Source organism: Tachysurus vachellii, chromosome 2 (assembly GCF_030014155.1).
Source record: "Tachysurus vachellii isolate PV-2020 chromosome 2, HZAU_Pvac_v1, whole genome shotgun sequence".
In the NCBI taxonomy this organism is placed as follows: domain Eukaryota; kingdom Metazoa; phylum Chordata; class Actinopteri; order Siluriformes; family Bagridae; genus Tachysurus; species Tachysurus vachellii.
The window spans coordinates 17,306,568-17,327,528 of record NC_083461.1 but is presented as its reverse complement, the minus strand read 5'-3'; the positions used below and the strand labels follow the sequence as shown (position 1 = coordinate 17,327,528).

Genomic DNA, 20,961 nt, shown 5'->3' with positions numbered 1-20,961 from the left:
AAATTATGTCCTGAAAATAGTGCTTGTAAACATTACTATTGGTCATCTTGGCTATAATTACTACACTCAGTACACAATGATGTAATTCATTGTTTATTCTTAGACACTAGCTGGAAGTCATATAACAAATGTAAAACAAAACAAAAAAAAAAGCTTATTGAATTTTGGATGAAATGTACATTATACTCGATTACATCTTCCAAACTGCAACCAACCTCTAATTACCCCATTGTCTTTAACGCCATTTGTCCTAGGAGCAGCACACAAATATTATACCCGGACTCAACTCTGGACCATCACACCACCATAACACTGCACACTATAACCTTTAGCCAACCTGGCCTTATTTACCTTCAGCACTACACCCTGTAATAGGAGACGGGTCTCTGAACCTATCTGAAATTACTAGCTGTACATTATTCCTTTCAACTATCTTTGTACTAGAATGTAAAAACAGAGCTACACTTTAATGTCCTTGTATGCTGACAGTTATTTACAAAATAATATCCCTGCTTAAGTTACTAACCCTAAAATTGTGTGAATTAAGAAATATATGTTTAATACACAAGTTTTTATCATTCAGTGTCTTTTTCATATATATATATATATATATATATATATATATATATATATATATATATATATATATATCTCCCTCTTAACACAAGACTACAAAAATAAACCCTGGATTTATTCCAGTTGCAAAGTTAACTATAAGTAAGATAGGACAGAAGCACATATACCAACAGTAGGATGGAGTGATTACTTCCTGCCATTTTTCCATGATAAAAATGTAAAACATTACACCAAATAATTACAGGATTAACTGAAAGTTAAACAATCATAAACAAGATAACCACATCAACTCCAAAATATGTTCACTAATTTCTTCCTCTAATCATTTGTTGTCTTACCGAAACATTTCCTTGAAAACACAGATGTAATCAAAACTCCTTGTTAATACTCCCTCCTTAGCACTTGCTGCATTTTTGTGGATAGATAGATAGATAGATAGATAGATAGATAGATAGATAGATAGATAGATAGATAGATAGATAGTCCTGACAGGTAATGAAATTCACAATTTAACTAATATTGCAGACAATTAATATCATATTTATCTACAGTATTAATCAAGAATCATTCATTAATTCTCTATAATATTAGGGATATAGTGGGTGGGAGTTTGTGTCATACCCAGGCGAAAAGAACTTGATCATCTTTAGATCGTTTTAATCATGTTTTTGAATCATGTTTAATATGGTAGACGTGTGAACTAGACGTATGAAAGCTGAAATAACACACCGTGCTGGACATACAGTACAGAGGTGAGGTAATAGCATACATTTCAGACAACCTCCACTCAACCTCTCCCCCAATTCCTCCTCCATGCCGTCCTGTGACGTTTTCACGCGTCACGTGACGCGTCACTCGTCACGTGACGACTCCGACCGGCTGTTTGACTCGGAAGCTGCAATGCTCGAGCGAAACGCGTGAGGAAAGAAAAATGACCGACAGCGACCTCGAATTCACGTCCTAGACAGCACGATAGACGTTTTCCATCTGATCAGCGATCGCGCAACGACGTATTACAGCCTTCAGTCGGTCAGTGACTCGTATAACGGCTTCATTCCGGTTCGTCGTCGAAAAAGGTACGCGGTTGACGTAAAAGCGCTCAAGGGTCGGTGCTCGGTCCTATTACGTTGTGAAACTATGGAGAAAGCTACATCACCCGAACATAATGGAGCACCTGAACACTACACGAACGGGCTGATGAACGGGTTTCACTCTGCGCAGTCCGGTCCGAGCGGAGGAGGAGGAGGAGGAGATGACAGTGGCCCGAACTGTAGCGGTGGCCATAATGGTATTGAAAATATCCACCATCTTCACCATCAGGATGTCGCGCACAACAACGGGTCTCCTGCTAAACGCTGCAGGCTTCGGAGACGGATGGATTCGGGGAGAAAACACCGACCACGTAAGTCGCCTCGTCTCAGACATCACACACACACACACACAATATATATATATATACGACTACATATATGTCTAAATTATAGGAGCGGTGTTTTGTCAGGTGCGTTAAATGTGACGTTTTTAACATAATGATAATATATTATTTTTAATATATTATATTATACTGTATTATATGACAAAACACACACCGAAAAACGTGCATTTTATTCTGTGACGTGGCTGTAAATGACGCATTGACAGTTATATTGTTTATTATAACAGTAATGCAGGCTGCATCGTGCACAGACGGCCCTGAAGTGCATTGTGTTGTGAAATCATGTATATGGTCCGAGGTGGGATTTGATTGGCTGCCACAGATTCAGGAGACGTGACAAAACACAGCCGCTCTGATTGACGTGTCTTCCCAGCCAATCAGAAGCGCGGTCCGTGTAAAAAAAAAAGGGGAACGATTAACACGATCACAACACAAATGCACCTTTATTACAGCAGTATATCGTATATCATTGTTTTGTGCAGGTTTTCTGAGAGAAAGAAAGAAAGCAGGTTTATCAGTATATCTGTGTGTGATAGGGTGACGGTTTTGGTACATGGCCTTTGTATTCACGACTCTTTTAATGCCTGAGTACTTTGGTCTCACACCTTTCACCTACATGTGCTGCTGCCAATTAGGCATTTTCTTTTGTTGGACTCAGGTTAAGGTTCCTTCATCGCCTCCGTCCCGAAGATTGCAGCTGTATTGTGAAGAATGAATAGCAGCACAGTATCCACTCTCAGTTTCAGAGTAATTTACATTTACGGCATTTAGCAGACACCCTTATTTCAATTTATACAACTGAGCAATTCAGGGTTTAAGGGCCTTGCTCAGGGGCCCAGCAGTGGCAGATTGGTGGACCTGGGATTCGAACTCATGACCTTCCGGTCAGTAGAAAAACACCTTAACCGCTAGGCTACCACATCCCGGTAACCCCTGTTGCAATTTAATACAAGTGTTTCTTTGCAATGCATGTTTATTTTGTTTCACTAATATTATAATGTTACACTTAAATCTGCAAAAAAAAGATGCTTTCTTGGATCATGATCGTGTTTGCCTCGGGAGTCAAGTCAAGAAGCTTTTATTGTCATTTCAACCATATATAGCTGTTGCAGTACACAGTGAAATGAGACAACGTTTCTCCAGGATCATGGTGCTACATAAAACAAAGACAGGGCTAAGGACCAATTTGCAACGCAACGGCGATGTTATATATAATAGTAAGGTATTATAGTACACTACTATATTATAGTAGGGTCTTACTGTTTTATTAGTTTTCTGATGCATGTCTTATTGCTTTGTTTGGAAAATTAATCTAAAACACCACTTCCAAACTTTTTATCGTGTCCTTGTGATTTAATTACGTCTAGGTTATTGAACACAGACTATGCTTTAAATTTGTTTTAATCCAAAATAAATTGTTGTACATATCGACAGTTTAAGCTAGTTTTACAATTACAGTGTAACCTGTTAAAAATTAAATGTTAAAAATAAAATGAAATTTCTATTGATTTCATTATAAATGTGAATTACAAAATTATTCCATTTTTATTTTTAAGACATATTGACAAAAAGGCAAGTATCTCTAGGGCATATGTGTACCACTAATATGACAAATGCATGTTTCTAACAGTCCTAATGGTGTATTTTAGCATTTCCGTGGTTTGGCATGGATATCGGTGGCACTCTGGTGAAGTTGGTGTACTTTGAACCAAAGGACATCACAGCTGAAGAGGAGCAGGAGGAAGTGGAGAGCCTGAAGAGTATTCGTCGCTACCTAACATCCAATGTGGCCTATGGCAACACAGGCATCCGTGATGTGCACCTGGAGCTGAAGAACCTGATCATGTGCGGCCGCAAGGGCAACCTGCACTTCATTCGCTTTCCCACACACGACATGCACAGCTTCATCCAGATGGGCCGGGACAAGAACTTCTCCAGCCTGCATACAACACTATGTGCTACTGGAGGGGGGGCCTACAAGTTTGAGGAGGATTTCAGGACGGTTAGTTAAAAAAATTCATATAGGAAAGAAAAAAGGGCCATATAGTATTGATTTTTTTGGACTGTGATATTTTCCTACACATTTTGACATTTGCTTTTTTTTTTAATTTCTGGCATTTGAGAGACAACCTTATCGAGAGTATTCTCATTTATACAGTTGAGCAAATGAGGGTTAAAGGCTTACTTTTACAGTCGTTACTGACAAATTTAAATTTGGCTAAAACAGAATTGAAAATAATTCCCACATTTATTCTTGCATGCCAAAGCAGGCCAAACTGGTTCTCCACATTTGCTGGTGTCCTCTGGGGGAAGGGATGTGTCACATTGCTAAGAGCATTGGTACTGCTCATATCACTTCTTGGAGTAGGCTGCAAAATGAGACCTATTCTACACTATATGAGCCATGTAATTGTAGTAAATTTCAGATAAGTCTTACAATTACCATATGTGCTAAAGCTGCCTCTCACTGTGGATGTGTTTACTGTTAGGTGGCAAATCTGGAGCTGCAGAAGCTTGATGAGCTGGACTGCCTGATCCAGGGCCTGCTCTACGTCGACTCGGTCGGCTTCAATGGCCACGCAGAGTGCTACTTTTTCCAAAACCCCTCTGATCCTGAAAACTGTGTCAAGACGCCATGTTGCCTTGACAATCCCTTTCCCATGTTGCTGGTAAACATTGGCTCAGGAGTCAGCATTCTGGCAGTTTACTCCAAAGACAATTACAAACGGGTCACTGGCACCAGGTAAATTACCCCAGTACATCTAAACAAAAATACTATTTGTGAACTATTAACATTAGGGAGGGGAAGTCTGTCTGTCTATCAAAGTGTTATATTTGTTTTGTATGCAGATCAATTTGGCAGTTCATTTTTTTTTGGGTGGATGACAATCAAACCTTTTATGAGTTTAGAGTTTTAAAATAATGTCATGTATTTTCAGCACTTTGACCATAATACACAACCTGTGTCTTTCTCAGTTTGGGAGGGGGTACGTTTCTCGGCTTGTGCTGCCTGCTAACCGGTTGTGAGACGTTTGAGGAAGCTTTGGAAATGGCGGCCAAAGGGGATAGTACAAATGTCGACAAGCTGGTAAAGGACATATACGGCGGTGATTATGAGCGCTTTGGTCTTCAGGGATCTGCTGTAGCATCGAGGTATCAAATGATTTTTTCCTGTCTGCTCAATAAATCTTTATAGAAACCATGGACCTTCTTTATGGAAGCTTAAGCTTTTTTTATGAGCTTTTTTTTTTTTTTTTGTCCTTTAGTTTTGGTCACATGATGAGCAAGGAGAGGCGTGACAGCATCAGCAAAGAAGACTTAGCCAGAGCTACTCTTGTCACCATAACAAACAACATTGGTTCCATTGCCCGCATGTGTGCTGTGAATGAGGTTTGTTTATTTCTTTTTATATATATATATTTATATATATATACATTTGCATATTTATAATTTAACATAGCTATGAATCACTTTATTCATTATGATGTTGCACTCGTTCTGCAGTATGTTAATACACTAGATGGTTTTCATTATTTGACATCTATCTTCTACTCAATATTACTCACTCACTCACTCATCTTCTACCGCTTATCTGAACTACCTCGGGTCACGGGGAGCCTGTGCCTATCTCAGGCGTCATCGGGCATCAAGGCAGGATACACCCTGGACAGAGTGCCAACCCATCGCAGGGCACACACACACACACACACTCTCATTCACTCACGCAATCACACACTACGGATAATTTTCCAGAGATGCCAATCAACCTACCATGCATGTCTTTGGACCGGGGGAGGAAACCGGAGTACCCGGAGGAAACCCCCGAGGCACGGGGAGAACATGCAAACTCCACACACACAAGGCGGAGGCGGGAATCAAACCCCCAACCCTGGAGGTGTGAGGCGAACGTGCTAACCACTAAGCCACCCTTACTCAATATTAAATTCACTTTATTAAAATGAAATGTATTTTAAACGTCTCCAAAATCTCACCAATAACACACCAAAAAGGAAGCATTTTGAGCCTGTGGGAAGCTGATACTGTTTGCTTTAAGCTTCTTTACAGTGTTGCCTTGTAGCATGGAGATCAAGCAGCATTGTACAGGGCTTTCAAAGCACACAGAACAACACATTCTCACCATGCTACTGTCCCTGCTGTTTGTTCCTACATGTTTAGTTGTTAGAAAAAGAAATTATTGTAGAAAATAGACCGAAAATGGACGTATTCTGATATAAAGTCGTGTACTGAGCTTAGTGCTTGGGCTTAACAGTAGGAATCTTCAATGGAGGTATGATAAACTCCCCTGCTGGAACAATAGAGGATCAAGTGCATCATTTTCACACATTCACTGTTTTGTTCTTTGTTGGTGGTTCTGGTGATTATTTATTTATTTATTTATTTATTAAATTATTTTGCAATTTATAAACATTACATAGCATCATTGAGACTCTCAGCAAAACCTGTATTTCCTTTCCCCATTTATGCGAAGATAGCTATGTAATTTCTCTTATGTAACTGCATGCACTCTGTTATTTGAATTATACAGGAACTCCTGGGGGTTTCCAGTAGGGGGCGATGTGAGGTTGAAATTTGTCGTGACACTGTTTACACTTAGGCCATGGTGTAACAATTTGCTTATATCGATGAATAACTAAAACAATTTACTTTAGTTTTAAAGGCAAAGTGTCATGAACAAATATAAACACTGTTTATTTATTTATTTATTTTAATGTAATTTATGGGAATAACTGAAATATTGTGGACAGATGACACTAGAGACTGAGTGGATGTGGCTTAAATGATAAAAGAAAAGCACATTATAAATGTTATAGTTAGACCAAACTAGATCTTTCTCTTCAAATAAGATCTGACCCTTGGTTAAATAAGCCTAGATGTGACATTTATGATGTGTCTTTAAATGTGTTGTTTTATTAAATGTGTTAACATATTAAATGTGTTTGATGTTGCTGTGTTTAGAAAATTGAAAGAGTTGTATTTGTTGGGAATTTCCTGCGAATCAACACGGTTTCTACAAAGCTGCTAGCGTACGCCATGGACTTTTGGTCAAAAGGACAGTTGAAAGCCCTGTTTTTGGAACATGAAGTAAGTGCCTGTTAAGGTTAAAAAGCTTATTAATTGCTTTTAATTGCTGCTGCGTGAGTACTGATGTTTAAATGACTGTTCAATCCATGACTGTCTGCTTAGCACATTTGACAAAGGTTGTGGTAAACTTGCTAACATAGATGATCCACCCATTTGCAGGGTTATTTTGGGGCTGTTGGTGCCTTCCTAGAGCTACTGAAGATGACTGATGACCTCTGAGGCATTGAAGAACTCCTGAATTTTCTAACCAGAAGCTGCTGTAAGATGTCAAAGAACGCCTCCTCCTATAACCAGGAAAAGCCAAGTCAGCTATCTAAGATGATGCCTGTCTCTCTGTTTGAAAGCTTAATGCAAGTCTAATCTAGAAACCTGTATCGGGTGTGGAGAGTATTGTGTGTGTTTGCCACTAATAAGAACGGTACAGTCTGCTGTAAAATAAAATGAAGATGGTTATGTTATAATAGTCAGTGCCCCATAAGCCAAAATCTGCTGATTTTTAGAGTGATGCTGAGCACTTCTGCAAAACCCCATGTGTTGTATGTTTTAAATATTTGGCATAAAACATGACTTAATAGAATTGAAAGTAATCATCATCTCCCCCACCTTGCCTGTCCTGAGTCATGGTTCCATTGTATTATAGTCTTCTTTACCTCGTCCAAAATGTTTCGGTGAGATTTTGGCCAACTTTTCTGGTTTTAAAGGTCCAATAAGTAAGTTTTTTTTATTTTTTTATTTTTTAACCATTCACACTTAATGGTAGATAATATAACCGCTTATTTTGAGGAATGTGGCTATGACGTCATTGTCATAGGGACATGCTGATGGCTGGTAACAAGAAGTAATTCGTTGATCTCGTCAGTCGACTCCCTTTTCAGTTCATACTGGCCACGCTGGAGTTACGTCCACTTCACATGTTGCAAAAAAAAAAAAAAAAACCCCAGGAAAGAACATGTGACCAACAAATGATTAGCAGTTAGTCAGTAATATGCAATGTACAGCAAAGCCGATAATTCCCTGATTAAGATATGAGCGTTATTATGCACACCTCAGTAAACTGAACACTGTGGTCCAGCATTAGTGTACACAGGAAACGGCCTGATCACCGGGGCAGGAGATTTGAGCATTACTTATTGGACTTTGATATTTATGTTGGAAAAATCTGTACAGTGAAATCATTTAGAAAAAATTTCATACAATGACTAAACAGTATTCGCCAAAACAAATAAATTATATAGGTCTACGTCCTTCTCCATCTGAATGTCTAGAAGCTATACATTTTGGGACCAAGGTTTTTTGTGTTTACTAATCAGCTTTTTTTTGTTAGATGAGTGTAGTTGAATTTAGCCGATTTCTTCAATATTAGCAGTAACGATCTGCTTTTATCCCATAGTCTGAATGATGAATTGTTTGTTGGATGACTACTCTATTCACATGACCATAATTCTCTGTACCCTTGTGGTGTACTTACACTGTAATAGATGTTTTTATTATTATTATTATTATTATTATTTCTTTGTTTCTATTTAAACCACACTTTTGCAGATTGTGTCATTTTAGCGCTAGTCATTCTCTGTGGCATTATATGATGGTATCATAGTTTAACTTGAAACTTCAATTTTGAGCCTCTAAACATGTCTCCTGCCTTTGTCCCCGCCTTTCTAACAAATGCCTTCATCAACCTCTGTACGTTTCTTTTAAAGAAGCCCAGCACAATGTACCTTTAACATCAGCATGCACCTTTAGGCTTGCTGTGTAACATGTTCCCATGACAAAGTGCCGCAATGAAGAAATGGATTCTTTAATCTTTGCCAGAGCGACCGGGGCTGAGGCTGTTGGGTTAAACATGGCTGATAGATACTGAATATCAAGATAGTCTGTGAAATCCAATTACTGTAACAAATTCACAATCACAGCTCTAGGAATTTAAAGGAATGGTTTGTGAGAGAACTTTAGCGTATGCAGAATATCAGCAATACAATACTGCTGACCGACTAGTATTTTAAGCAAATATACAGAGTGTTAAGCTAATCATAGTAAATAAAGACGAACACTAGTAATACTTTCATGTCACCTCACATGTTTAGTATTCAATCACCAGCTCTCAGCAGCCACACCTACACGTTTTATGTCTATTTATAATGCCTCATAGTCTGAAACTCATTTGTTATTAAGGGCACATGGACTTTTTAGCTTCAGCAAACATTGCAATGCCAATGGGAATCAAGCATTCCCTTTTAATGTGTAGAGATTTAAAACCGTACGTGATGCTGGATTTTTTCCCCCACATTTCATCCTCTCATTACCTTTACTTAGTCCTCAGAATTGCCTTATGCTCTGTTGGTCGCCATTTTGACTGCTGAGTGTCTGTGTATGCGCAATGGCAGTCCAACACAACACGTTTTTTTCACACGTTTTTTCCCCTCTTTTCTTTCCAGTCAAGTGTTACGGGGTGCCTTTACTAATGGAGACCAGACTTTTATCTGTGCATTTTTCTTTGTCATCTAGATGTCATTGTAAAATGTTAATTTTGAGTTGGTCTGTTTGTGTTTATTTATTTATTTTTTTTCTTTTGTTATTCAGGAAATTTAATCCATATGTTAGTACACACTGTTCAAATCTCCGAGTCACTGCAAACTAAAATTACACCAGGAAGAATGATATGAATTCAAAGGAATGTGAGACAAGTTGAGGCACTACAGTCTTTGTCATTAATGGTAAAAATGTGTACCAGGCTTGTGTCTGTCTAACGCATTACTGGTAGGGCTTAACATATCTTCAGGCGTGTTCGATTTCTGTTTGTTTGTTTGTTTGGGTTTTTTTTTTGTTTTCATTTGTGTGGTGTTGTTTTTTTTACATTCACACCAGCCTGTTGAGTCATGCTTAATGCATTATCATCACAAAACTTTAGAGTTGATATGATTTTAGTAATAAAATCTTCCACAGTCTGGTCTTATCTTTTATAACAGACCATGTATTCTTTTGCTTTCACAAGTAATAAGAACAACATACATGCCTGATTGCGTACCAGAATGTGCTTGGTCTCAGCTGTGTGGCACATAAGCAGTCTGTTAAAAGGCAGTATATTACCATGTGTGTAATCGTCCCCTTCAGTGTTGTCACTCTGATCTGGCGGACCCTGTGTGTGGACCTTGTTTACATGTTGTAGAGGGGGTCGAGACTTATTTCTGCCCCATGTGGAATTAAAAGCTCATTCCAACCTGCTCTAAGATTTCATGTCCTCACAAATCTCTTTTGATATTTTTTCCGTTTATTCTTCAGATCTTCTCTGTTGTCAACAAACCTTGTGAAACCTTTATTAAATGTGATGAATCTATGAAAAGGTCTTCAGTGTGTTCTCATTTAATGGCAGTAGTGTGTGTGTATGTGTCTGTGTCTCTGTGTGTGTATATGTGTGTCTGTGTCTCTGTGTGTGTATATGTGTGTCTGTGTGTGTATATGTGTGTCTGTGTGTCTGTGTCTCTGTGTGTGTGTATATGTGTCTGTGTGTATATATCTGTGTATGTGTATATATGTGTCTGTGTGTATATTTGTCTGTGTGTGTGTGTATATATGTGTGTGTCGTGTGTGTATGGAAATACATAAATAGACATAAGTACACAAAAAAAATAATAAATAGTTATTTACGGCTTACAGGTCTACCGAGGTCTTCGCCTCGGTATAAATATAGTAAGTGATGCATTAGACTGTGTCTAAAGTTGTGCACTACAGAACACAGTAGTATGCTGCCATAGTGCGCTCCCAAATGTGACCACTTCTGTTTTTGTACTTTTCTTTTAAACCTACTATGTAGTATGTTAGTACGCAGGTTAGGAAGTCGCCCAGGAAACGCACGAGCTTCAGTGCTGTAGGTCCACATCCGTCCCACAACATGCTGAGTCGAGTCGCTTGGACAGAGCAGGATGTTTCCGCCGCTGAGAACTCGGGCGCTGGAGGGAAGTTTACCACCTCGGTAAAATGATGGTGGAACCTCAAAAGTTACACAATGTCTAACTTGTTTATGGGTTCTAGCTTGTTTACTGTAGAGCGGTTTGTGTTGTGGAGGCCGATGAGGAATCGCTTCACTGTTTAACTGCACGAGGCTGCTGCTGACTGCTGCAATGGTAAGGACCATCACCTTGTTTTTCTTATCTTTCAGTGGAAAGACAGAACTCAACAAACCTGAAAGCAACAGATAAGTATAAAGAGCCATGGCATATAATATATATATATATATATATATATATATATATATATATATATATATATTTATATATATATATGTACACACACACATATGTGTGTATAATATGTATATATATATATAGGTTACTATATATTATGAGGCTTATATAAGGCTCTCATATATATAAGGCTCTATTAACATACAGAATCTATGACTCTAATGCTCACCATCAATACTATTAATAGCCTGTGCCGCATGTGATCTGATTCAAAACCTTACACACTAATTTCAGGCATATACACATTAGATTTTCTAATTAATCACAATCCTGAATTAATTAGACATAAACTACTGCTACTGAGTTAAGATAGAACTGAAATGGAGACTAAGGTTAGTGCAAGTCAAATAAAAAACAAAAAGAAAGTTATGTTCACTCAGGAAAAAAACAATATTACAATAATCTTTGCTAATAGTCTTTCTTAATAGTCCTGTCATAAATAAAAGCAGATATTGCATATGTGTGTATTTATATATATATATACATACACGTATATATATTTATATATATATATATATATATATATATATATATATATATATATATATATATATATATATATATATACGTGTATGTATATATATATACATATGAACAATGACCAATACATAAGAGTAAGTTCATTTTTGCTGACATTTGCTGTCTGCAAAATTCTGCCCTTTGTGTACAAATCATTTGAATTGATTATCCATGTGTTATCTAGCGGATGTTTGTGGTGGAGGTGGAGGTTGAGGTTGGTAATGGGAAACTGAGAACCACTGGATGTTTTGTTCCAGGAAAAACATGTCCAAACATACATCGGCCTTTCATCAGGGTTAAAAGGTTTGCTGGGGCAGAAAGCAGGTTCCTGAGTTATTATGGCAGCTCCAGTTATTAAATGAACCATTATGAGAAAACATGTCACCTTTCTCAGACCAGCTGTGAATCATTAGTGCGGGCCATATGTTGAGAAATCAAGGACACTTTAGCGGGCTCCACTCATGTCCTAAGGCTACATGGGCACGCTGTCTGTTAATCATTGTAGCTCACCTCGTCACTTATTTCCAGTCCTTCTTTTAGTGACATCCTGTGCTCAGTGGAGTAACTGCATCTTCAAAAGGAACTCCTTGAATGCCAAGTGTGCTTAAGACAGGGTGTGAAGAGTTTCTGTGTGTGTGTGTGTGTGTGTGTGTGTTTTTATGAATGCATGTGCTTTGGACTTGCTGTTAAGGAGCAAAAAGTGGAGGTGGGTGCAGCTTCCATGGCTCAGGAAAAGAAGAGAGAAAAGACAGCAGGAGTGCTTCCTCCAGATGGTGGCTGGGGCTGGATGATTGTGGCCGGCTGTTTCATGGTTACTGTCTGCACTCGTGCTGTAACAAGGTAAAACCCGTTTGGATCACATCAATACTCCTTAATGTTGGGTTATTTTACCATTTTCTGTATACACCACCTTAGCATTGTCTGCAATAGTAAGAAGAATCTTCTTACAATTGAATTTGAAATTGCATACAATGTCAAACCCATTATATGAAAAACTTTAATAATTAAGTGTGACTTTCTGGTGGGTCTGAGCATCTGTTTCTTATGTAGTTAAACTTTGCTCAAATGTAGACATGGACAGAGCAGATAACATGTAGAATTCTATATTTAGTTCATTTCACTGTGAGAATTCTTGAAAATAAATTGAGCACAGCGGGTCTGAGTTTTCTCTCATGGCCAGTTCAGGTTACAGTACATTTGCAACGTGGGTAAACAACTTGGAAAGCTGTCAAACAAGGGGCCACAGTGGTCTTACTGGTTTTACAGGTAATAGTTCACAGCCCACTATAATTTACTCTAATTTACCTGGGATTAAGTGTGACAGTTTAATCTTTGAGGAAAGACATATATTGTTTAGTGTGAATACCTTGTGTTTGGTGCCCTATAATCAGAAATATAGAGTTGTTGAAGTTGCTGTGAAAAGTGTTGAGTTGTTAAAGTGTTGTTATCTATGCCATGTCGGTGATCCTATTGGTGTCCTATCGGTGATCTTGTGTGAAACAATAAATGATGAGAAAATACCTGATGGCCTATGACCCAAGGCAAGAACATGCTGTTCTCTGCACTTATTTATTTTGCAGCCTGTGTGATGTCCCTTTTGTGCTGGTTAGGAAAGGTGTGGCTGTAAACTTTCAAGTTATTCCATTCCATATTCCAGAGAAGCAGATTTAGAGCAGTGATGGTATCTCTCACTTTGACCAACAGAGAAACTGACAACTTTATGTGGCAGATCACGATTTAGAAACTTTGAACATGGAGAGTGAATTAATTGACTTAAATTACTTCTTTCAAATAAAAATGAATAAATAAAAGATAACATAAACTGTCATGGCCTCCCACCCTGTACATAGGTACCAGAAATATGTGGTGGTAAACAGTCTTGTCCAGATTAAATGATTCCTAATGGGATTCTTAAGGGAAAGTCTCCTTAAACCTGAAAGAGCAACTTGACCCCTTTTTTCTCTTTTTTTATTTTATTTTAGTCAGTATTTCATATGCAGATGGGTGTGGTTTAGAACCTGAAGAAATGACTTGGCCCTAATTTGGCTGGCTCTAACCAGTCTGAACAGAATGAAAGACATCTCTCCCTCCCGTGGCCCCGGGCTAGCTTTGCATGTGTGTTCTTTGGCCAATGATTGAGTATGTAAGAGTCACTGGCTGTCAGATTCACTCTTACTGATTTGACCCTGGTCTCCTGCCTGGTGCTTTCACCCTGTTTGTTCAGGTGCAGACAGACTGGGGTGAGGCTTGTGCCTCATTAGCCCTTTTCCCAGCTCTCCAACTCCAAAGCCCCCCTAGGACGACAAAGCTGAACTTCTTACTGTCCAGCAAAGCAGCAATAATTACAGGATTCAGCGTCTCCTCTCATTTGATAGAAAGTGGTTCTGTTTAATTATGGAATGTGATGTTTTTATGGAAAACAGAGCAGTAATCAAGAATATCACATGCTTTGAAATTCAGTGCATATATTACACATGTAATTACATTTTGTTTTTCTTTTTCTAGATGCATCTCCATTTTTTTTGTTGAATTTCAAATGCATTTTGCACATGATTACTCTGGGACCGCATGGATCCACTCGTTAGTAGACTGCACCACCATGCTGTGTGGTATGTGATCTTTAATTGATTTTATTTTTTGCATGTACTATGTAAAAAAAAATTGTCTGAATCCAGCTAAGCCAATTCTTTCTTTCCTATTCAGATAAAAGTATACATTGTCAAACATATATATCTCTGGTTTAGTGCTCACAGTGTTTAGATGTTAATTATTTCTCCTCGAATGTGACATCTTGCTGTTAGCATGTTGAACTTATTTTGCATACTTTAAACATATCCAGCATTTGCAAGAGAACAACCCCTTTACTATGTGTAGCTTTCATTTGGAATTAGACAATAGAAAGATTGAAAGGCCACAGGAGGTTCAACCCCCTCTCTCTTTTCTTGAAATTTAGCAAGACACAGCTTGACTTGTAACAGCAGGCACATTTGTTTTTGTTCTTCATGCTAATGTCTGCTGTCACAACACCTAGTATTTGTAGGGAACTGAGTGTTTCCAAAAATAAAAAGTGAACAGCCCTAATCATTGCTGTAGGCTTATTAACATAAAGTTTTCCTTTGCTGACATTAGCTGACATGGTAATTTTCTTATCAACAAACTGATAGCATAGTTTTTGCTGGCCAAAATCCTAGTGAGTTCAATGAGTTGAAAAAACTGCAAGCTTTGCAAGTTAATAAAATCCGTGTTACAACCTTTTACACGTGTCTCAACCAAAAGTCAGGTGATAGCATTTTAAAGTCTGGTTATGCTCAAAAGTGAATATTTAATTCTTAATTCACAGTGGCATAATGGATTGGTGAGAACTGAACCATTATACTACACACAGACACACATAAGTTACATAACAGAAAGTTACAGATAGTTATATGAAGATAATCAGTGCGACTCCATGAATTTCCTGTTAGAATTCATTTTGTTTTTCAATCCAATTAGGACATTAGTACTTGTGTATATTAGAGGTAACAAATAAACCAGTCAGTTAAAGACACTAATTCTATTGGGACAAAATATCAACATACACCAAGTTGACGGTTACTTTATGTAGTCTGGAAGTTGGAGGCATCAGTGAACAAGGCTGCACATCTACCATCAATAGAGTCCATGACCTGAAAGGCTGTTTTGCAACTCTAAGACCAGCATAAATTCAGAGTGAAGTTTGTAGGTTATCACAAGGTATTTTGAGGGGTGTTCTTTGCTCAGATCTTCTTTGCCGGAAAAGCAACCTGTGCACTTCAGAAAATAGATGGCAGAATAAGGAAGGAAGATGATATAGAAATACTGAAGCAACACTTCAAGACATGAGCCAAAAAAGTTAAATAGGCCACAACTGGGTCTTCTAACCCCGACCTGAATCCCAGAGAAACTTTGAACAAACCTGTCTGAGACAAGGGGCCCAAAATGTATATATAATGTTTTGACCCCTTGAAAATCTGATATCGAAAATAAAAGCTGAAATGAATTGAAGTGAATGAAAATCGAATTGAATGAAATTAGTTTTTTTAGCTACTCATTAAAATCGACCTTTCAAATTTATTAGAAATAAATTTCCCATACATACAGTGATAATTCAAACAGGAAAAAGTATAGAAACATCTTAACTTTGAAAATAATATATTACAACTTACCTTGCAAATGAACTTTGGTGCTGTATTTGCTGTAATCAATGCTTTGCTGTGTTATTTGACTGTATTTTCTTCCAATGGCAGCTCCTCTGGGCAGTCTGATTGGGAATCAGCTCTCATGTCGTGTGGCTGTGATACTTGGGGGATTCTTAGCCTCTACTGGAATGGTGCTTAGCTCTTTTGCCACCAGTTTAGAGTACCTCTACCTCTCTCTAGGTGTCTTAACTGGTAAGGCACCCTAAATTAATCCAGATTCATTCAGTCTCATCTAATTTGAAAGTTTGTTTTGTTACTGAAGCCCAAGAAATGAGGAATATAATATAAATGGGATAATATTGTAAGTTGATGGCTGAAAGTGTTGGTTTTCTTTGCAGGACTTGGCTTTGCTCTCTGTTACACACCAGCCATTGCTATGGTTGGAATTTATTTCTGCGAAAGGAAGTCTTTGGCTTATGGCATTGCTATGTCTGGCAGCGGCATTGGCACGTTCATACTGGCCCCTGTGGTGCAGCTACTGATAGAACACTACTCTTGGCGTGGTGCTCTGCTTATCCTGGGAGGCTTGGTGGCCAACCTGTGTGTGTGTGGAGCTCTGCTAAGGCCTATCACGCTCAAAGAAGAGGAAGCCTTGCCCTTGCCAATGGACACTGAGTGTGGATACAGTTCAACACCTCTCACATGTGATCAGAAAGAGACAAACAACAAAGAGCAGAAAAACACCAAACAATGCTGCATGCAATTCATGCAGGACTACCATTTCCTGCTAATGCCCGATTTCCTGGTCTTGGCAGGCTCCTTCCTGCTCCTGGCCAGTGGCTGCAGCCTGCCGTTTGTTTACTTAGTGCCCTACGCACTAGATGTTGGTGTCAGTCACCACCATGCTGCTTTTCTTATGTCTATTTTAGGTGTCATTGACATTGTGGGCAATATAACCTTCGGCTGGCTCACAGACAGAAGGTGAACTACAGTGGATGCTTACACAGTTTCATGCTGAGAAAACATTAATTGTGTGGGAGATTAAGCAGTCCATTCACATGCTCATGAAAAAAATAACAAGATTCCATCAGAGACATTTCCACAATATCTCATCACAACCTGATTTGGCTTATGTCCATTTCCCTATCCATCATCTTAATAAAAGTCTGACATTCATTTTCATCTTTAAGCAGAATAACGTTTTACCAGCCAAGTTTCTAAATCTGTCTTAAAGGTTCCTTTTTGCCACAGTTACATTTGATAGGTTTTCTAAGACCAGAGTCTTTTTCTTATTAGCAATTATAACTAATTCCTTTTAATTATAAAATATATTGTATAAGAAGTGGATTATACTGTCTATACATTTTTAAATAGTCTCAAGTGACCAATTGGCAGATCACTGATGTCTATTTGTAAGGGTTATCCAGGTATTTGATTGATGATATTTGTCATGTATCTGAGAGGCTTTTTTTAGTTCAAAAATTGATGCTAAATTCTAACCAGTCTTTCAGAATATCCTGACTGAAATATCTTTCCATTTTTTGCAGGTGCTTGAAGAAGTACAGGAGCATTTGTTACATGGCTGCTGTGGGTATGGAGGGTCTCTGCTGCTTCCTCATCCCTCTCCTACATACATTTGCTCTGCTGGTGCCCTTCTCGGTGCTCTATGGCTATTTTGATGGTGCTTATGTGGCCCTTATTCCTGTGGTGACTTCAGATGTAGTGGGGACAGCATGCCTGTCATCTGCACTCGGTGTTGTGTATTTCCTGCATGGTATTCCATATCTGCTGAGCCCACCTATTGGAGGTGAGTGTTAGCAGGTCTTTACTTACAGTACATACCTTACATACACTTTCTATCTTAAATCATTAGCCATTTGGAATTTGTCCTACTGGAACTGTTTTACTGTAAAATAAAATAAGTGCCACATTATTTGTAACTAAGTTAAGAATTTGGCCTGAATTTGTATTAATAATTAGAGATTAGATGTGCTAAAACATTAGCTACATTTAAATCTAGACTCAAAACTCATCTGTTTAGCTGTGCATTTTTCTGAATGAGCACTGTGCTACATCCAAACTGATTGCACTACCTATAATCCTTTCCTCTTTTAATTGTTTTAATTTCATTTTAAATCAATTTTCATATCATTTTAAATGTTTTGAAATTCCTTGTTTTATTGTTGTGATTATTGTTTTTATGATTATTTTACTTTCTTTTATGTAAAGCACTTTGAATTAAAATTGTGTATGAATTGTGCTATATAAATAAACTTGTCTTGCCTTGCCTAATAGGTTTTGATGTTATATTCTTCTGCTTCTCAGGCTGGTTGGTGGACACCACAGGCACCTACACAGCGACGTTCTTTCTCAGTGGCTTTGCGCTCATTTCCAGTGCTCTCCTGCTGTGTACCATCACTGTGGTCCGCCACTGCCAGAGAATTCAGAGGAACTCGCTTAGCAAAGTCACCACAGCAGAAACATGTGAAGCCAAACAGGCAGACTTTTATACTGCAAAAATCTTATAGAGTTGAACCTATCATTTATATGACCTGTTATCTTTTATTTTTGTACACAATGCAAGTACATAGACTTAAGTAGTTGGGGAAAACATTTGTAGCATTACCAGATTTCCACAGTCTCAAATCCCATGAATGTGCCTTTTCTATCTTCTAAACATTGGAAACAGAAAAGGTGGGTTAGAGTTGGTGCATATTGCATCTAGTTTTTACAAAGTGTTTGTCCAATATAATATATGAAAATAATTGTTCAAGACTTTAAGATTAAGACTTCATGATTTTTTCTTTAAATAGGCAAGACCATGATTCACTGCCACAAGAGGGCAGTGCTGATTTATTTAACTCACTAGTCTTGGACATTGTTGGATGCTGCCATGTTGACACACAATGTTTATATCATGTACATTGACAGGATAAATAGTTTTTAGTGACCGTTTTATAAGCTAGTTTTACATATCATCTTTATTTTATGGAAGCAAAAAGTGTTACAATGTCTTTTGCAATAAACATGAAAATAAATTATGATTAATAAAAGATTAGCCCAGTGAAATATATTTTCTCTACTGGTCCCATGCTGTTGTTTTGAATGAGCATTTATTTCTGTTAATAAAATAATATACATGTTTAATACTGACATTTTTCTATGTGTCTGCTAAACAAGACAAATTAGTGTATAGAAATGAATAGTGAAAGATCAGAATGATAGTGAGAGGCAGTGTAGAAGTATGTAATTACACTGATATAAAGCCACCCTTAGCATAGCCAGAATATTTAAGATATTGCTAAATATTTGTATTTTGCAGAATTTTCTCAGCAGTCTTAAGGCCCTGCATTTCTCTTCTATTTCCTTTCAAAGCTTCTCTGGGTTCTTCCACTCCCGGGGCTTTTAGATGACCGTCTATCATTAATCTTTTTCAAATGTTTTGCACTTTTTTGCCCATCTTTTGTGTCTTCACCTATCTTCAGACATTCCATATGATAAGTGATGGCGTCAGACATGGATCTTTTTTTGTACTGCTGAAACTGAGCATAACAGAGATAAACAGTTTGTAGGCTCTCATTCTTTTCTTTAGCTGTCTGCAGAGTTTGCTGAAACAGCTCTTCAGCACGATCTAGCTTCCCATCCTCGCTGTACTGAACTGCCAGCTCCGTCATAGCTATAATAAAGCCACACTTAAGTTCGGTGGCTTTGTCTAAATGATAAATGCAATGACTACGAAGCCTCTGAATCTCATCATCAGCTCTTGGAGTGCTTTGAATTCCTTCACGTTGCAAATCATTTTTTTTTCTCTTGTAACACAGAGCTAGCTGATGATGTATAAATCCTGATGTGGGTGACTTCTCTAAAGCTCTTTTTAGCAGGGCGATGGACCTCTCCACAGAGCCATAGGCTCGCAAAAATTTACCCACATATCGAATGACATTAGGAGCATTTGGAGAACCCTCCAGAGCTTCTTCCATCAATTTCTCGCCTTCATCATACTCCGTGGATTCAGCAAGCTTTACAGCTAGGAGAGCTTTAAGTTCATCATTATCCGAATTTGCTTCTATGGCCTGTCGCAGGTGTTTAATTGTTAACAAGTTGGGTACACTGGGGTCACGTTTTTCTGTTCTGTTGAGAACAAAGGCATATCCACAATTCCACTGAGCATTCCTGGGCTCTAGCTCCAAAGCCTTCTCAAAGCACTCTTTAGCCCGACTGTAGTACTGGCGAGAGAACTTGAATAAGGCCCAAGCCTTTTCTCCAAGCACTTCATGATGAAGACCCAAAGGAGAATCAGGGAATTTCTGTGCAATGCTTCTGATCTTCTCCAGGGAATTCTCACATTCACTAAATAATTTCATGTGATACTGTAGCCAGGCCAGATTCCCATAGGGCACTATGAGCCACTTGTCACAGTCATTATCCCAGTGCTCTCTAATGAGCTCTACACCCTTCTGCAGGAAATCAAGTGCGTCTTGAGGAGATCCTAGAAGGTACTTGACAAATCCCAAAGAGTTGTATGTCTGCGCTAGACCCGCGTTCCCACCTAGTTTAAAGTCAGCATGCTGCTCCAGTCTGTTTAAAAGATCTGTGAGATCCAGCTCTTCTTTTTGCAGCTCCCAGGTGAAGTGACACTCAAGCTCGCGCAGTTCATCCTCAAGAACGGTTGCTTCTGTTGAACTGGAAAACAAAACAATCGCCTTGACGTCACATCACAGACTCGAGCCTAAAATATTTGACGCACTTATTTGTTTGTGTATTTATTTATTTGTTTGTTTAATATACGTTAATTATGCCTACCTCATCGTGATCGTCTCACAGGACTCGGTGGTGAAGAAATAATGCTAAATCGAAACTTATAGAGATCATGGGCGTGTATTTAAAGAGACAAGTTCATTTCTCGTAGGGACAAAATATACTGGAGTCA

The 20,961-nt window shown here is 38.3% G+C and overlaps 3 protein-coding genes across 4 annotated transcripts; 2 read left to right on the top strand and 1 right to left on the bottom strand.

Annotated features, from left to right (window-relative positions):
* Positions 1–1,422: 1,422 nt before the first annotated feature.
* Positions 1,423–10,454, top strand: LOC132839663 (pantothenate kinase 3-like). The gene is made up of 7 exons (XM_060860767.1): positions 1,423–1,978; positions 3,661–4,013; positions 4,501–4,754; positions 4,988–5,164; positions 5,278–5,401; positions 6,989–7,114; positions 7,274–10,454. The coding sequence occupies exons 1-7, from the start codon at positions 1,714–1,716 to the stop codon at positions 7,331–7,333; spliced, it is 1,359 nt and encodes a 452-aa protein (XP_060716750.1). The 5' UTR covers positions 1,423–1,713; the 3' UTR covers positions 7,334–10,454.
* A 467-nt stretch (positions 10,455–10,921) lies between these two features.
* On the top strand, positions 10,922–19,104 carry slc16a12b (solute carrier family 16 member 12b). 2 transcript variants are annotated; one of them, XM_060860741.1, is made up of 7 exons: positions 10,922–11,235; positions 12,566–12,714; positions 14,380–14,483; positions 16,140–16,283; positions 16,430–17,012; positions 17,579–17,838; positions 18,357–19,104. In XM_060860741.1, exons 1-7 carry the CDS (start codon positions 11,233–11,235, stop codon positions 18,557–18,559), a joined length of 1,446 nt encoding a protein of 481 aa, XP_060716724.1. In that variant the 5' UTR covers positions 10,922–11,232; the 3' UTR covers positions 18,560–19,104. The 2 variants fall into 2 exon arrangements, with proteins under 2 accessions (XP_060716724.1, XP_060716715.1); XM_060860732.1 differs by lacking the exon at positions 10,922–11,235 and having other exon boundaries at positions 11,948–12,714.
* Positions 18,815–20,949, bottom strand: LOC132839656 (interferon-induced protein with tetratricopeptide repeats 5-like). Its single transcript, XM_060860755.1, has 2 exons — positions 20,835–20,949; positions 18,815–20,714 (listed from the first exon to the last, which is right to left on the bottom strand). Exons 1-2 carry the CDS (start codon positions 20,837–20,839, stop codon positions 19,391–19,393), a joined length of 1,329 nt encoding a protein of 442 aa, XP_060716738.1. The 5' UTR covers positions 20,840–20,949; the 3' UTR covers positions 18,815–19,390.
* Positions 20,950–20,961: the final 12 nt, after the last annotated feature.

Bases quoted from the DNA above. Each gene is read 5' to 3' on its own strand.
- LOC132839663 (XM_060860767.1), top strand. From the start codon at position 1,714: ATGGAGAAAGCTACATCACCCGAACATAATGGAGCACCTGAACACTAC. The intron at 5,402-6,988 runs GTTTGTTTATTT...TGCTGTGTTTAG, and splicing joins GCATGTGTGCTGTGAATGAG to AAAATTGAAAGAGTTGTATT. The intron at 7,115-7,273 runs GTAAGTGCCTGT...ACCCATTTGCAG, and splicing joins CCCTGTTTTTGGAACATGAA to GGTTATTTTGGGGCTGTTGG.
- slc16a12b (XM_060860732.1), top strand. From the start codon at position 12,542: ATGTGCTTTGGACTTGCTGTTAAGGAGCAAAAAGTGGAGGTGGGTGCA. The intron at 14,484-16,139 runs GTATGTGATCTT...TTCCAATGGCAG, and splicing joins CTGCACCACCATGCTGTGTG to CTCCTCTGGGCAGTCTGATT. The intron at 16,284-16,429 runs GTAAGGCACCCT...TTTTCTTTGCAG, and splicing joins CTCTCTAGGTGTCTTAACTG to GACTTGGCTTTGCTCTCTGT.